This window comes from Peromyscus maniculatus, chromosome 7 (assembly GCF_049852395.1).
Source record: "Peromyscus maniculatus bairdii isolate BWxNUB_F1_BW_parent chromosome 7, HU_Pman_BW_mat_3.1, whole genome shotgun sequence".
Taxonomy (NCBI): Eukaryota; Metazoa; Chordata; class Mammalia; order Rodentia; family Cricetidae; genus Peromyscus; species Peromyscus maniculatus.
Genome location: NC_134858.1, coordinates 119,799,912 through 119,817,159, shown reverse-complemented (window position 1 = coordinate 119,817,159; position 17,248 = coordinate 119,799,912). Strand labels below are relative to the sequence as shown.

The 17,248-nt window shown below is 51.6% G+C and overlaps 1 protein-coding gene across 4 annotated transcripts in view; it reads right to left on the bottom strand.

Moving 5' to 3' along the window:
• Positions 1–499: 499 nt before the first annotated feature.
• The window catches only part of Gask1a (golgi associated kinase 1A), a 41,133-nt gene continuing 24,384 nt past the window's right edge, over positions 500–17,248 (bottom strand). For 3 of the 4 annotated variants that reach the window (XM_042281964.2, XM_076577433.1, XM_076577434.1), the window contains 3 exons: positions 5,739–5,861; positions 3,219–3,322; positions 500–2,636 (listed from right to left, as the gene is read on the bottom strand). In XM_042281964.2, the coding sequence (XP_042137898.2) occupies positions 2,426–2,636; positions 3,219–3,322; positions 5,739–5,861 (438 nt within the window). In that variant the 3' untranslated portion in view covers positions 500–2,425. Of the gene's footprint in view, positions 2,637–3,218; positions 3,323–5,738; positions 5,862–13,542; positions 15,536–15,732; positions 15,833–16,310; positions 16,533–17,248 lie in introns of those variants that run through there. The other variant, XR_013053027.1, reaches the window with a different exon arrangement.

Below are 17,248 nucleotides of genomic sequence, written 5' to 3'. Positions count from 1 at the left end.
ACAGTCTCATCGGCGTGCCATAGCCATGAAACATCCCCATTAGTGCCCATGACCTCCCAGCCAGGCTTTGAACAGGTTATAACATCAAACCCGAATGCTCTCCTGTGGGATGGCCCTCGAATCCAATCAGAAAGCAGTTGGTTGCCCCCATGACAGACCTGCCACTACTCTATCAGCAGACACATCCTGCCTGGCTGGTTGGTATTGCCGCACATGGAGTCTGCAGCCAAGTAAGACTGGTTATCCTGCCCCAGAAGCCTGCCTAACACGTTATAATACTGCGAGGATTAGTGGGCAGTGAGGAAGCTTCTGGTTGATTTTTCTGCCTGTGACAGGTGTTTGGTGTCTTCAACTGTAGGGTTTTATCATCTAGCACTGTGGGCAACAGTGGCAATGGCCGATATTTGGGGCTGGCCTTAGGAGCCACCTTAAGCTGACAGCTCACGGGGAGATAGCCTTCGGGCAAGTCTTCTTGGACAACAGGAAGCAAAGTTGACGCTGAGTACCCAGATGACCTTTAATTTTGATTGTCAAAGGAGATGACACAGTGGGACAGGATCGGGATTGTGAAGGGAGCATGCTGTGCCCACCTTGCATGGCAGTGTCTTGCACAGAGGCTGTGAAGAGGACTGCATCCGTGGGGAATAGCCACAAAAATGACCTGGGCAGTGCTTGGTCATGCATTCTCCCTGATGCAGTTAACAGTGAAACCATAGACATGCTCTCATTAAAGTCAGGAGTAAGATGTAAATATTGCTAGCTGTTATTCAGCCTTTCTCCCAAAAAACAAACCAACGAACAATGAAGGTCACACAACATCATAAATGAAGAGAAATTAAAAATAAAACAGACAATTTGATTTTCCCCTTAAAGGCTCATATAAATATTTATTTAGAGGGCTAGAAAGATTACTCAGCAGTTAAGAGCATCAGATGCTCTCCCAGAGGACCCAACTTGAGTTCCCGACACTGCATGCATGTGGTGCACAGACATACATGCAGATAAAACACTCATACACAAAATTAATATTTTTAAGTGGATACTTGTGCGACCAGACAGAATAAAGTAACTCTGATTAGAACAGTTGAAGCAGGGAGCTAAGAAACTATCAGCAGGGCATAGTATAGTTCACAAGTGGGCGTCTGTGTGCTTGGGAACTTATCTGATAAGAGTATACTTTCAGATTGGTGGGAACAGAATAGACACTTGAATAGAATCTGGAGCAAGGAAACTTAAGTTACACCCCTAACTCAAGCCACTTTCAAATGCAAATTTCACACAAATATGCACTGAAGTAAAAGTACACCAATGACAGTTCTGTGATCTGAAGGAAAACAGCCTAAGAAGACAGGAACCCAGGAGACTCAGGCAAAATCAACAAGTTTGACTGCATAGAATTAGTTTCCTACTTCACAAAGACAGAGTCAAGCTGTAGATGGCAGAGAGGAAACACAGACAAGCCTAACAGAAAGGGCTGTGTAGCTGCAGCTCAGAGTCCAAGCTAACGCACTACCAAGGAAGGGACAGACATCTTACACTGAAAAGTCGGCCCATAAAACATGCAATGGCTAACACTGAGATGGAGAAAATTTCTACAATTATAAGGGAAATTCAGTTTTTATAAAGGGCTTCTCTCCCTGTTGCCATTGGAAAGATAGCTTAATGGTTAAGAGTATGCTCTCATAGAGGATTACAGAGTTCAGTTCCCAGCACCCATACTAGGCAGTCTGATTGTCCTCTTCTGTCCTCCAAAGGCGCCCGAACACATGAGTAACACACACACACACACACACACACACACACACACACACAATTAGGGGCTGGAGAGATGGCTCAGTGGTTAAGAGCACTGGCTGCTCTTCCAGAGGACCCAGGTTCAATTCTTAGCACCCACATGGCAGTTCACAGTTGTCTAACTCAAGCCCCAGGGGTCCCTTCTGGCCTCTGCAGTCACCAGGGACACACATGGTGCACAAATTTATGGGCAGGCAGAACACCTATGCACCTAAAAGTAAATTTTTAAATTAAAAAATGAATCTTAAAAAAAAAAAATAGGCTTCTCTGGTTGGGCATGTGAGTTCAGTTGGTAGAGCACTTGCCTAGCATGCATGAAGTTCCAGGTTCATGCATATATCTACATACCTCACACAGCAGTGCATGTACATGTGCAGGGAACGGTTCACAGAACATTCCTAAACACTTTTATTGTTGCATGGGAGCAAATAGCCAGAGCTGAGGATGCAGACAGGAATGTGAGGCGGAGGCCTTCCACCATCCCCAGCAGGGGAACTATCCCGTGGCACTGTAGGCTCCTCCCGTTTCTGGCTTTTCCCATTTGTCAACAGGATGGCCAACACCCACCAGCTCAGGCTTACATTGTGGGAAGTCCTCCAGCAAGGTGTGCTCTGCCCAGGCAGAGATGGGCTCACAGGTCCTTGTCCCTGAAAAGCGTGAGGTTGTGCTTCTGGATGTGTCTCAGCAAGACCTTCCCTCGCCTCTCCAGTGTCTCAAGGACATGCTTCAGACCTCTGGCTCCACCTTGGCTCTCCCAGAACACCTGGTCCATCTGCAGCGACTTGAGCAGCATGTTCTGTAGACACCCTGATGCAAGAACCTTCACAACGGACTCAGGAAACCTGGGGCCGAAGTCCCAGAGCCCATGCAAGAAAGGAAAGGCATAAATGAGCTCAGAGAGTCTCCACATGAACCCAGAACTTGCCCCCTGGGGAACCCAGCAAAATGAGCCAGGGAAATGCCAGGTCTGTGCCTGCTGGCTCCTTGTCAGGGGATTCTGTGACTTGCTGTGTCATAAAAGCAGATGGTAGTGCTCTCAGAGAGGCCTCACCTTACAGTGAAGCCTGGAGAACCAATTCTACCACTCTGGCCTCAGCTGGGCACACTTAGGGCCCCAAAAGGCCCTGAGAAGGTTGAGTTGCCTACTGGGAGTAGACAAGGAGGGGCAGATCCCCAGGCTAGCTCTTTCACATAGATCCAGGATGAGCTAGCCTTCAGACACTGAAGCAGGGACCAGAAGCCCTCTAGATCTGGGGGAACAGGTCCGATGTAGCCCCTCTCAGCCTTCCTCAGTCCCAGAAGCCTCAGATCCAGCTTTGGTCTGATGGACTTTGGCCATTCGAGGACTGTAGTTGAAGGTTCCAGAGTCTACAGCAGGGCCAGCCTCATCCCTCAAACCTCTACCCAGTGCCCTGGATCCTCACCCATCTATGCCCTCCAGCAGCCGAAAGTTCAGCTTGTCCTCGGGATGCTGAAGGTTGCCAGCATTGTCTATGTACACCAAGTGAGATGGATCACTGCTCCGGACCTCAGGGGAAGAAGACGGACAAGGGCAGCCATTGGTACAATCGGAGTGTAACTAGTACCATTCTGTCAGTTTGTGTCCCATGGCTGAGGACTTACTCTACACCAGCACTGTGTACCGTCTCTGGGGATTGTCTCAGCAGCCGCAGGAGGCATAAACTGTTAAGCAATTTACACAGGATCACACAGCTAATATGCAACTGGGGCAAACTCAAACCTGGACCCATAGCAGTGAGCCATAATTGCACCTTCTAAATTGCAAGGCACAGGGGCTCGTTCCTGGTACAGTGGGGTCAGGAGCATGGTGGGAACTGAACTGGCAGGTGCAAAATAAAAAAAAACAAAAACATACTCCTCAGGGTCAGAAGCTTCATGTCACATCACAGGTGTGTTTCACACCACACACACACACACACACACACACACCACATCTCTTCCATCAGTCCCTAAATATCACCAAGAACATACAACTATGTCCTTTATCTCTATAGATCACTGGCCATACCCTAATGTCACAGGAAGAGTCTTTAGCATCTCTTATATCCTTCCCACACTAAAACAAGCGAGACAGAATTCTCTAGTACTTTAAAAAAACTGTGGCATGGGGCTGGGGAGATGGCTCAGTGGGCGAAGGAAGGGTTTACCAAGCTGAACACTACGAACCTCATAACGAGGCCAGGTGAGGCTGTGTGATCTGCAATCCCAGTGCCGAGGAAGAGAGAGGGGGTCCCTGACGCCAGGTGAGGCTGTGTAATCTGCAATCCCAGTGCCGAGGAAGAGAGAGGGGGTCCCTGACGCCAGGTGAGGCTGTGTGATCTGCAATCCCAGTGCTGAGGAAGGGGGGGGGGGTCCCTGATGCTAAAGGCCAGTTGAGCTGGATTGGCAAGTTCAGTGAGAGACCCTGTCTCAAACTAAAGCGAGGAATGATAAGGACAATGCCTGATGTCAATCTCTGACATCCACAGATTGCCTGCACTCACGGGAACACACACACACTTTTAAAATCTGGTGTTTGGCAATAAGAGGCCATCTCTTCTGGCTTACACTCCCAAGCACACACTCTGTTCCTACACAGTCTCCAAACTCCCATGCTACTTCTCATAGGCATCCCTAGCAATTGAGACTTCAGGACCAAAGTATTCCCTCTGTCTACCTCTTCTCTCTTCTACTCAGAGCCCTGAAAGACCTCAAAGTTCCCTCAAGTGTCTTGAGGAGCAGTGAAAACAGGGCTTCACCAAAGAACAATCAGACTGAAACCCACAGAACCAAGGAGGCTATATAGCAGGGGGGACCCTAGGATGACTGTGGCTTATAATAAGTTTTGGTTTTACTTAATTACTGGGCAAGCCTCAATGAAACATTTCACTATTAGGACAAGAATTTATACTGTATCAAGCTCATAATAGATAGATAGATAGATAGATAGATAGATAGATAGATAGATAGATAGATAAACAAATAAATAAATAAATAAAAAATAGAGCCCACACAACACTTACTACGCAAATAGGCAGAACAGCATCTACACTGAGTTTGGGAGGAAAAGAAGCAGTTCTTGCTATGGGGTGTTATCATTCCATCCTTCAGGGAAGCTCACTAAGACAAGAAGTAAACAACTCAGAATAGCTTCAGGAAGTCCCTGAAACTGAGTGGTTTTACTAGGGAGGGTAGTTTATAAGCAGTGAAGACTGTCTCTATCTCACAACCCCAGCTGCTTGGAAGAAGCAGAGACCTAGAAGACACAAAGTCCAGCAGAGCTTTCTGGAAGAGGCTCAGACCAACCAAGCCACCTGCAAAGGACATTCTTCAGCCTGTTGAGTTTCTTGCAGGCTGTGCAGTGTCCTCCAGATCCCAAGCTTTTATGTCTTATCACCCATGCCAGGGTGACTTTAGAGATATAGCTGTCTTTGAGTCATTTCTGCTTCTGTAAGGAACCACAATAAAACCGAATTGGATTTTGTAGATTGAGAGAGAGAGAGAGAGAGAGAGAGAGAGAGAGAGAGAGAGAGGGAGGGAGGGAGGGAGGGAGGGAGGGAGGGAGGGAGGGAGAGAGAGAGAAAGAGAGAAAGAGAGAAAGAGACAAAGAGAGAGAGAAAGAAAGAAAGAAAGGAAGGAAAGAAGGAAGGAAGGAAGGAAGGAAGGAAGGAAGGAAGGAAGGAAGGAAGGAAGGAAGGAAGGAAGGAAGGAAGAACAGGGCTTCACACACACGGCCATTCCACCTCAGCTGCATTCTCAATGTCCATTTTGTCTGTTTTATATATTTGGCTTCCTAGAAGTATTATTTCAGCCAAGGTTTGCTGGCAAAGAAAAGAAAGAAGACTGGGAAACCCCTGTGTCCAGCCATCAGGAGCATCCTCTGCAGGAGAGAGGTGTACCCAGTGCTCACACGGCAAGGCACTGTGCATGCAGAAGAAACGTACCAGGATGTGGACCAGCCGCAGCTCCTCTGGGTTCTGACACTTCTCTCGGAGACCCTCTTCCACACAGGGGTCTGAGGGTGCAGGCTCGAAGCCACAGCAGTAGCGATCCAGGCGGTCATGGACCTGCAGGGAAGGCTGGCATGGTACCGATCTTCTCCAGACCCAGTATCAAGGCCATTTGGCCTGCTGGGCCCCACACCAGTCCAGGGCTGCCTGGGGACAGAATTCAGGGGCTCTCTGTAATAGTGAGCCCTGCTCTAGCCTACAGCTAGGAGGAGGAATCGGCCCTAATTCTTTTAAGCCTGGAGCTCATGTCAATATCCTGAAGATGAGTTTGGGGTCACAGGACCCCCTATCCGCTCCTCTCTGCTTCCTCTGCTTGTCACCACTACTCATCTCTTTATGTTGGCGTGTTAGGAAGGATGGCCGAGCCTAGTCCATTAAGTCTGCTAAAGCCAGGCTTCTGTCCTGAAACTCCAGGACCCAGCCCTGACCCCAGAGTGTCAGAATGAGTTGATGGGCAGCAGGTTGGTGTCAGAGTTAGCCAGTGTATAAAGGACTGTCACTTAGATGACCAGCGGTCACTGCCACCTCTGCCTCCTTCTCTCCTCACTTCAGACTGTATCATCCCAAGCTCAGACACATCTGGAGTCATAGGAGAACACATACGGATGGGATTTGAAGTTGACATTGTTGAGGCACAGGTTGGGTCCCCCATTTGTGGACAAGGAGGGCTGCATGTGGGGGGGGGTTAGGATGGTGGTACCCACAAAAGCTGAACCAGGTCTCTAGCCTGGCTGACTGGCAGCAACAACAGATGGTAGCTGTGGACCTGCGGCCACCACCTGTGCCTTTGCTGCCTCCACAGTCACAGGGTGATGGTCCTTCACCTGAACAAGACTAAGACCAAAACGATCAACCCACGGTGAGCAATGATCTCTGTGTGTGGCTCATACTTGCCACTCTTCAAGAAGGGCAGTATCCCGGAGAGGGTGTGGGCCGTGGGCATTGTGAGCCCATGCCCGATCAGACGCACCCAGACTTCCTGCACGGGAGCCCCTTCCCTGCCGTGTCTGCTGCCCCACCATTGAGGTCCCCTAGACTGTCAGTCACACAGTGCAGATGGACCCCGGCTCCCTGCTCCTTTCTCTCCTCCCGGGTTCCCTGGGCTCCCTGGAGCCTCATTCTTTGTTCTCTGACATTCTTTCCCTCCTTGCTGAAGTCAAGCCTCTGTGCTTCAGAATGTGACTCTCAGTGCCATGCTCTCGGGGCAGTGCTCTCGGGGCAGTGCTCCTTGAGCTTCTGACTCGCAGGGCTGTGCTCCCTGAGCTTCTGATTCCCAGGGCTGTGCTCCCTGGGCTTCTGACTCCCAGGGCAGTGCTCCCTGGGCTTCTGACTCCCAGGGCTGTGCTCCCTGACCTTCTGACTCAGGGCTGTGCTCCCTGGGCTTCTGACTCTCAGGGCTGTGCTCCCTGAGCTTCTGACTCCCAGGGCTGTGCTGTGCTCCCTGAGCTTCTGACTCTCAGGGCTGTGCTCCCTGAGCTTCTGACTCCCAGGGCTGTGCTGTGCTCCCTGGGCTTCTGACTCTCAGGGCTGTGCTCCCTGGGCTTCTGACTCCCAGGGCTGTGCTGTGCTCCCTGAGCTTCTGACTCCCAGGGCTGTGCTCCCTGAGCTTCTGACTCCCAGGACTGTGTTCCCTGACCTTCTGACTCCCGGGGCTGTGTTCCCTGGGCTTCTGACTCCCAGGGCTGTGCTCCCTGGGCTTCTGACTCTCGGGGCTGTGCTCCCTGAGCTTCTGATTCCCGGGGCTGTGCTCCCTGGGCTTCTGACTCCCAGGGCTGTGCTCCCTGGGCTTCTGACTCAGGGCTGTGCTCCCTGAGCTTCTGACTCCCAGGGCTGTGCTCCCTGGGCTTCTGACTCCCAGGGCTGTGCTCCCTGGGCTTCTGACTCCAAGGGCTGTGCTCCCTGAGCTTCTGACTCTCAGGGCAGTGCTCCCTGGGCTTCTGACTCCCAGGGCTGTGCTCCCTGGGCTTCTGACTCAGGGCTGTGCTCCCTGACCTTCTGACTCCCAGGGCTGTGCTCCCTGAGCTTCTGACTCCCAGGGCTGTGCTCCCTGAGCTTCTGACTCTCAGGGCTGTGCTCCCTGAGCTTCTGACTCTCAGGGCTGTGCTCCCTGAGCTTCTGACTCTCAGGGCTGTGCTCCCTGGGCTTCTGACTCACAGGGCTGTGCTCCCTGGGCTTCTGACTCTCAGGGCTGTGCTCCCTGAGCTTCTGACTCCCAGGGCAGTGCTCCCTGGGCTTCTGACTCCCAGGGCTGTGCTCCCTGGGCTTCTGACTCCCAGGGCTGTGCTCCCTGGGCTTCTGACTCTCAGGGCTGTGCTCCCTGGGCTTCTGACTCCCAGGGCTGTGCTCCCTGAGATTCTGACTCCCGGGGCTGTGCTCCCTGGGCTTCTGACTCTCGGGGCTGTGCTCCCTGAGCTTTTGACTCTCAGGGCTGTGCTCCCTGAGCTTCTGACTCCCAGGGCAGTGCTCCCTGGGCTTCTGACTCCCAGGGCAGTGCTCCCTGGGCTTCTGACTCCCAGGGCAGTGCTCCCTTGGCTTCTGACTCCCAGGGCTGTGCTCCCTGAGCTTCTGACTCTCAGGGCTGTGCTCCCTGAGCTTCTGACTCCCAGGGCAGTGCTCCCTGGGCTTCTGACTCCCAGGGCAGTGCTCCCTGGGCTTCTGACTCAGGGCTGTGCTCCCTGGGCTTCTGACTTTCAGGGCTGTGCTCCCCGGGCTTCTGACTTTCAGGGCTGTGCTCCCCGGGCTTCTGACTTTCAGGGCTGTGCTCCCCGGGCTTCTGACTCCCAGGGCAGTGCTCCCCGGGCTTCTGACTCCCAGGGCTGTGCTCCCTGAGCTTCTGACTCCCAGGGCTGTGCTCCCTGGGCTTCTGACTCCCAGGGCTGTGCTCCCTGGGCTTCTGACTCCCAGGGCTGTGCTCCCTGAGCTTCTGACTCCCAGGGCTGTGCTCCCTGAGCTTCTGACTCCCAGGGCTGTGCTCCCTGAGCTTCTGACTCCCAGGGCTGTGCTCCCTGAGCTTTCTCCCTTCCAGGTGTGTAGTTGCTAAGGCTTTCGCAGATGCTCTTGGCACCCAACCCATGATCCCAGGTTCACCTGTAAAGGCCTCATCATCCCATTCCCGAGTTCAGAGGGGCCTTCTGGTCCCTGAACAGGCTTTGCCTACCCACGTGACAGACTGGAAGTAATATAAAATGAACGCTCCTTCCACCCAGAGGTAACCTCCAACCAGTGAGCTATCAGAGCTGATGTGCAAACTCCATCCTCAGAGGGCTGATGTGCTTTGCAGGTCTCTGTGGAGCCGCACAGACCCTCGTTAGGGTCGGGTCTCACTTGCCCATGGTGCAGCCTTCTCATGACCACTCTGTGGGCTTTTCTTCCTGCTCTGCCTGTCCTCCCCATTATGCAGCAGACTTCCTGGGACCACTTCCCAGATGAACTGCTCCTGCCCACATCCTAGTACCAAGCTGTTTCAAGAGAAACCCCAGCAGGGGAGAGGACCCACACCATCGCTGTTGCTTCCAGGTGCACAGGCTCTTCGGATCCAGTCTTGTCAGAACCTCTGACCTCCATGCATCTCACCCCAGAACAAACAAATGTAATTTTAAAATTTTAAAAATGGGGTGGCACCACCCTATGTGGCCACATGGAGAACCACATAGGCAGAGGAAAGATTTAAAGCAGGGCATATGCTTTGGGCACATGGTTGTAAGAGTTCTGTTGTCTACACTCCTGGGAGGGACTGACCAGAAGTTCCCCTCAGGAGGCACTCGTCTTCCCCAGCTCCCCAGGTGCATAGAGTCCAACGTGGAGTAAGCATTTGGTGACGTGACTCCATGCAGGCCTAGTATTTGGACAGCAATGGTGTTATGTGCTGATTAGTTTTCTGCCAACCTGACACAAGCTAGGGTCATTTTGGAAGAGGGAACCTCAATTGAGAAAATGTCTCTATCAGACTGGCCTGCAGGCAATTCTATGGGGACATTTTCTCAACTGATGATTGATAGGGGAGGGCCAAGCCCACTGTGGGTGGTGTCACCCCTACACAGGTGGTCCTGAGTGTTATAATAAACCAAGGTGAACAAGCCATGGGGAGCAAGCCAGCCAGCAGCACTCATTCATGGCTGCTGCTTCAGTTCCAGCCTCCAGGTTCCTGCTTTCAATTCCTGCCCTGACTTCCTTTCATGATGGACTGTAATCTGTAAAATCAAATAAACCCTTTCCTCCTATCAAAGACTACTGGGATCCAGCCCCTACGTATTTCTACAGCCTGCAGCATCCTCCCAAGCGGCTTTTGGTTGTGGTGCTTATCATGGCAATAGAAAGCAAATTAGGACAGCCTATAACCCAGGAGCCCTGCCTGCTTGCCTTGCCTTTGGCTGGAGACTGGAACATGGACATAGTAACTGCTCTGGCCTGTGCTCTGCCCTGGTTGCACAGCCAGAACCAGCACAGGACTGCTGTTCCTGCCAAACTCCCCACCCCCATCTCCAGGCTGCTCTGTTCAGATTTCCAGTCATGCATCATTTATTTGCAGACATGGGCCGTGCTGGCCTCCTGAGATCTACGCCCACCTGGCCTCCTGGCAGGAAGAGTGTGCTCACCGAGGTGCCAGGTTGATTATTTTGCCACGCTGTCTGTTTTGTTTTCCCATTGGCTGAACGTGACCGAGCTCAGGCTGCAGCCCACATTCCTTCAGGACTTTGCCCTTCCTCCACTCTTTGCAAAAATGAGGAGTTACCCAGAGAAATGATGATTCTGTGCACTCCCAGTGCACTGAGCCAGCCCAGCAGCGCCGCAAAGTGTAACCCAATCTGGGGCTTTCAGTCAGTGAAGGCCTTGCAAAGCTCCGGCTGTGGAGGCGCCACCCTGAGCGCTTTACCAGCACAGTGCCCCGGGTCTTTCCAGGGGGTCGAGAGGGACCAACTGTGAAGAGGACAGTGAGCCACGGGAGAAGACCGACCAGTGCTCTGAGGGCCACATAGCTAGGAGTGGTGACCCAGGCTTGAAGCCAGGAATCTGACTCTGACCACGAAGACAGGGGGTGAGGCAGGCATACCTTCTGTGGCACTCAGCTGTGAATTCTTGGACAGGAAAATAAACGACCAAAATAAAATAAATAATTAAAATAACCAGTCTGACCCCAGAACCCAGAATGCATTCAACACAAGTTAAAACATAGTAAGGTCTTCTGAGTGCAAGAATAAATGAACCATGAAGAACACACAAGGTCCCTGGGGAGGCCGGTAGTCACTGGAACCTGCCCTCCATACCCACCACCTAGTTTCAGGGGATGCCTGGCTCTGTCACCTTCCAAACAGAATATCTGGCTGGGACAAGACCCTGCAGTTGGTCAAGGAAGGCCTCAGGCCCTCCTGATAGGGATGGAAGGCCAGGCAGGGCCAGCACAGGACTCTGAGTAGGTGCACCAGGTTCCTGGGCCAAGCCAGGCAGATTCCAGAAAAGATGCCTGATATTCTTATGGCCCACACCCTTCAGCTGGGACCCTCCTCACTTCCTTTCCACTTGACAGTCTAAGTATCCAGAACCTCTCCTGGGGTGGGGGTCATTCTTTCCTTCATAGAAACACTATCTTTCCCAGAGAGCCAATTCCTCATGTCTCAGGGCCATACACATGCATGCACATATACATATGCACACACATGCACATGTGGATACACATACACAAAATTAAAAATAGATAAGCCAACAAATAAACTAGGCATGATGGCATGTGCTTCTAGATATAGCCCCGGGGAAGTGGAGACAGATGGATCCCCATGTTCAGCTGCCTGCCAGGCTAGCCTAGTGGCTAGCTCCAGACCAATTTTTGAAAAAAATAAAAAAGAAAGAAAGAATAAGAAAAAAGGTCAACAGGGACCTGAGGAATGCAACTCAAAAGTTAACAACCTCTGGCCTCAACACACACACACACACACACACACACACACACACACACACAGACACACACACACACTCCACGCGAGAAGGTGGAGAATAAAATGGAGTTAGTACAGGGGAGTCACAAGATGACCATACAGAAATCACAGCCACGCCACAGTCCGTGAGCAGCCGCCCTGGACATATGCTGGAAGGAAAGATCCTGTCCTTGATGGTCCCAAGGAGGTGAAGTATGGGAAATTGACGACACCATGGAGAAAGGCGCTGTCCGAGGCGGACTGCTGCTGTGAAGAAACACAGGACCAAAATCAAGCTGGGGAGGGAAGGGTGTGTCTGGCTCACACTTCCGGGTCACAGTCCACCACTGAGGGAAGTCAGGACAGGAGCCTGAGGAGCTGACGCAGAGGATGTGGAGGGCGCTGCTTACTGGCTTGCTCAGTCTGCTTTCTTACAGAACTCAGGACCACCAGCCCAGAATGGTCTGGGCCCTTCCCCACCAATCACTAATCAAGAAAATACCCTTCAACTGGATCTTACGGAGGTATTTTCTTGATTAGTTTCCCTCTTTCAGATGGTTCTAGCTTGTGTTAAGTTGACATAAAAATAGCTAGGACAGACCCACTGGGAACAAGTGCAAGATGCCTCCCAGAGACACAGGCAGATGTCTGGGACACTAGAGAACACTAGGGCCTGTTCCGGCATGAAACATGTTTGTTTTTGAGTCAGGGTCTCTCTTTTGAGCAAGGTAGCCCTGGCTGTCTTGGAACTCACTCTGTAGACCAAGATGGCCTCAAACTCACAGAGATCCGCTGCCCCTGCCTCCTTTATACTGGGATTAAGGTTGTGTATCACCATGCCCAGTGAATGATAAATTTTATGGCGAAACTTGGCTGTCAGTCCACAAAAAATAAATTAATTTCAATAAAGTATCAGAAGGATTTGGGAACGGAAGCAACATGCTGACTGTAAAAAATCACACCAAAACATTATTCCAGCAAATCCTGAAATGAGCAGTGAGAAAGATAAGACCACCCCTCCATAATTAGAACACAGTAGTGCTGGCATCTGGGGCAGAACAGCATAGAAATAGCCACACATACATAAAGAAGTTGGCTATCTGGGGAAGGTCGCATTTCAAAGGGAGGAATGAGTCTCCAACAAATGGCACCAGGACATGTAAGCTTTAAATACTTCCAGATGGACCCAAGATGGATTTTAAAAAAAAAAAAAAAGAAGAAGAAGAAGAAGAAGAAGAAGAAGAAGAAGAAGAAGAAGAAGAAGAAGAAGAAGAAGAAGAAGAAGAAGAAGAGAACTTTTAAAGTAACTCTGAGTGAGGGTGGCCTTTTGAAAACTCACAGACTCAGTGTCAGAATGCAAAGCTTGATCATTTTCACAGAGCAAAGTGAGGTTTCTACACAACAAAGAGTCTTCACAAAGTTACTGATGGTTACAACCACAGGGAATAGTACATTGTACTGAAAACAGAAGGCTAATTTCCTCAGTCCAAAGAAAAACTTTAGAAGTACTTAAAAAAAAAACAGCTAACACAGTGGGACCGAGTCCTGTGCTCATTGCATGAGTTGGCTGTTTGAAACCTGGAGCTTATGCAGGGACGCTTGGCTCAGTCTGGGAGGAAGGGACTGGACCTGCCTGGACTGAGTCTACCAGGTTGATCGCAGTCCTCGGGGGAGGTTTTGCCCTGGAAGAGGTGGGAATGGGGGGTGGGATGGGGGTAAGGGGAGGAGGTGGGAGGGGGGAGAATAGGGGAACCCGTGGCTGATATGTAGAACTGAATGGTATTGTAAAATAAAATAAATAAAATTTAAAAAAAATACCAGCCAACAACCCAGCTGTGATGGTTAACCTTTATTAACAGCATTTAGAATTACCATGGAGACAAATCTCAGGGGTCATGTCTGTGAGGAATCATCTAGATTAACTGGGGTAGGAAGATCTATTCTGAATGTGGTTGGCACCACATTGGCTGGAGAAAGTGGGCTGAGCACCAGTGTCCAACTCTCTTTGCTTCCTGACTGGGGGGGGGGGGGTCATGTGACCTGCCACCATATGCTCAGGTCGTGTGACCCATGGCCTAATGCTCCTGTCTCCCCTGCCAGAGCCCGAATAAACCCTCTCTCCCTTAAGTGGCTCTTGTGAGGTGTTTTGTCACAGCCGTGAGACAAGTAACTAATACCATGAATGAAACGGGACAAAGAACACAGACTTTCTTTTTTCATTTTCTGTTTAAAAGGCTTTTAAACAAAGGCAGGACTCCAGTGAGGTAAGAAAAAAATTGAGACTCATTGTTGGGGTGAAAGACCCTAACCCTTCAGGCTTACACCCCCAAGCCCCAGGAGAATGAGGAACTAAAAAGCTAGTTCCAAGGGCAGCCTGACTCAGCCATTATTCAACTACCCCCCTGCCACAATGTAACAATATAAAGAGATTTCTATTAAGAGATGCGCTCAACTGTGACCGTGATAGTTGCAAGTGTTCCAGGAAGGACCACTGTGACCTTTGTGTAAACTCCACTCCCACCCTGATACCCCCCTTGAGGTTTCTGGAAGAATGTGCATGCAGTGACCACTCTGTGATCACTCTGTGATCAGGCCATGATCTTATGAGATTAGCCTCTAGACATAAATCAATCGAAACGAAATTGTATGGGAATTGTAGCCTTGTGGCTTTTGTGGGATTTTCCTTTAAAAGTACCTATGTGGCTGCAGTGTGGTGCGACTCTTGCCCTCAGGACAAGGGGAGCCCGACTGTACAGCCGCATCAATAAACCTCGTGCTGTTTGCATCAACTGGACCGGGGTCTGGGTTCTTGGGGCGCCCACCCGAGAAGGTAGTACCCTAGACTTTGGGGTCTATCAAGGGATGCAAGGGAGCCCCTCACAGTTCCACACCTCACTCCTTTTCTTAGTTTCAGGACACCAGGGACTCAGCAGAACATAGATATTATCCCATAGTTTCTTGGGGTTCTTCCCGTGTTGACTGGGGTGTGTCTGCTCAGTGCCCCCAACTAAAATCGACAAGATTATATGTCACTGTAGTTTAGAGTTTTTGCTGAGGTGGGCTCCAACCCTTCAGTTGCTGCACTGTGGTCCTTAGGGGTGCAGCATCCTCCCAAACCCGCCCGTCCCACAGCGGTTCACATCACTGTTCACTTCCTTGAGGCCAGGGGGAGATTCACTAACACTTCACCAGGTTTGAAGGGCTCCCTGATGAGGTCACTCGGAGTTATCTCCCTTTTGTGTCTGAGGAGGGGAGGTACATGACCCCCACTCCCACCCGTGTGTGTGTGTGTGTGTGTGTGTGTGTGTGTGTGTGTGTGTGTGTGTGTGTGCGCGCGTGCGCGCGTGCCTGTGTGTGGCCCTGAGACCGTGCTCTAGCCGGATGAGGAAGTGACTGAGGCCAAATGCCAAGACAAAGAGCTGGAGAGGGAGAAGGCAGAGGCCACCCATGGCACCGAAGGCCTTGCTTTGGCAGGGAGGAATGACTCCAACTGTGACAGAAGACAGACGTCCTCTGGCCCACCTGCATGGCTGAGCCCGTCCTCTAGGCTGCAGCTGCTGGACAGCTTTGCTGTGGAGGGCGGCTCCATCACTGCAGGCAGAATGCTCCTCCAGGAGCATCCCCCAGCTGCAGCCTGACAGGGATCTGGCTATAAGCCCTCGTCTCCTCGCTCCCTCCAGGCTAGCTCTGAGTCGGTTACCTCCCACCAACCACTCAAGTCTCACTGTGGAGTTGGGTCACACACACCCTTGGATGGCTGCCTTCTCTCCTATGGGTCGGTCAGTCCTGTTGGGACCATGGTGTCGGCTCTGCTGCTGAGAACTGAGACAAAGGCATCTCTCAGGTTTCAGTTGGACAGGTTGTAACAGAGGCAAGAGACACAATAGGAGCCATTGTGTTGTCCCCAAGAAGAGACAGGGCCCAGACCAGGATCCTGGCAGCCGAGGCCTTCTGGGTCCTAGCTTAGGGGGCCATGAGCCTCCTTCAAATGCCAACACCACCGACTTAACTTAGCTCACCTGACTTCTCCACAGATCACCCAAGTCAGACAGTGGCATGCGCCTGAGAGGCAGACTGGAGTGTGGAGCTGTTCTTCCAGCTGTGACGTGGTCATTGCCACTGGAAGTAAGAGTAGCTGAGATTACCCACAGGGGTCTTCACGAGGGGGGTCTCTAACTGTCCCTGTGGAGGGTCAGGGAACAATGTCTCACAACACTTAGGAGCCCCACCCCCAGGATCCATAAGCAGTTAACAGTTGTTGGGGTGGGGGTTCCTCAGTGGCATAATTGTCCAAGCGCTGGTAACCCCACCCATGTTCCTGTGAGCAACCTCAAGAAACTCAGGTTTGGGGGACTTCAATGGAATCAATCTCTCTCTCTCTCTGAATAGAGATAGACTCTCCAGGAAACACAAGGGAGAAAAGGCCCCTGCACAGGGAAACATGGTGGTTCCAGACCCCAGCACGTTCTTCCCGGCCTCTGAGTTTGCTGACAGGGGTGTGAGGGAGGCTGGCAGCAGACCAGTCTCAGTGAGCTGCCTCTGGGGTTTGTGGCCAGCCGTGGGTCACAGGGCACCCCAGGTGCCCATGCAGACTCGCACATTCTGCAGCCTCGCTGAGGTTTCTAGGAAGGTGTTGCCAGCCAGATGGTTGCTTTTCTTGACTGCTGTCCAGCACACTGGGAAAGGTGGCATGGTCCCAGCCCAGTGGTGTCTGACCACACAGCTGACCTATGTGCGCCTCGGCTGCAGAGATTTCTGTCAGAATTTGGCAGCCCAGGAAGGGTCCCACGCTACAGCCCTGGAGATGAATAGAGGGGCTCTGTGCAGAGCAGAAAGCCATCGTGAGCACATTGCTGGAGTGAGGCTTTGCAAGCAGCTACTCCCTGGGTCTCAGGGCTCCAGGGCCCCCCTGCAAATGTCCCCTTCTGCTCCCATTACTGGCCAGCTCAATAGTGACTCTGTGAGAAGGAGGGAAGCTCTGGGCCGGGCCAGCCAGGCTGCCTCTCAGTCCCCTGGCTGTGACCTTAGACAAGGAAATTAATCTCTCTGGACCTCAATGGTTCCATTTTATTTTTCACTAATAATCTTCCCTCTCTCCTTCTCTCCTTCTCTCCTTCTCTCTCTCTCTCTCTCTCTCTCTCTCTCTCTCTCTCTCTCTCTCTCTCTCTCTGTGTGTGTGTGTGTGTACACACACATGTTCATGCACTGGTACATACCTATACATGTGCATATAGGAGCCAGAGGTCAGATGTGTTCCCCATGCACCTTTCCCCAGCCCAACAGTCTGTCTCCTCCTCCCCAGCACTGGGACTCCAGCACGCACTCCACACTTGGGTGCTCACAGGAGCCAGGGATTGAACTGGGTCTCCATGCTCGCACAGCAAGCACCCTACCCACGGAGCTGTCTCCCCAGCCAGCTCAAGTTGAGAACATGAATAAACATGGTGTCTCACCAGTAAGGTTGCCATGGGGATGGTCTGGGTCTGTTCCTGACTAGCATTTACCAAGTGTATACCCCCACCAGGTACTTGTGTT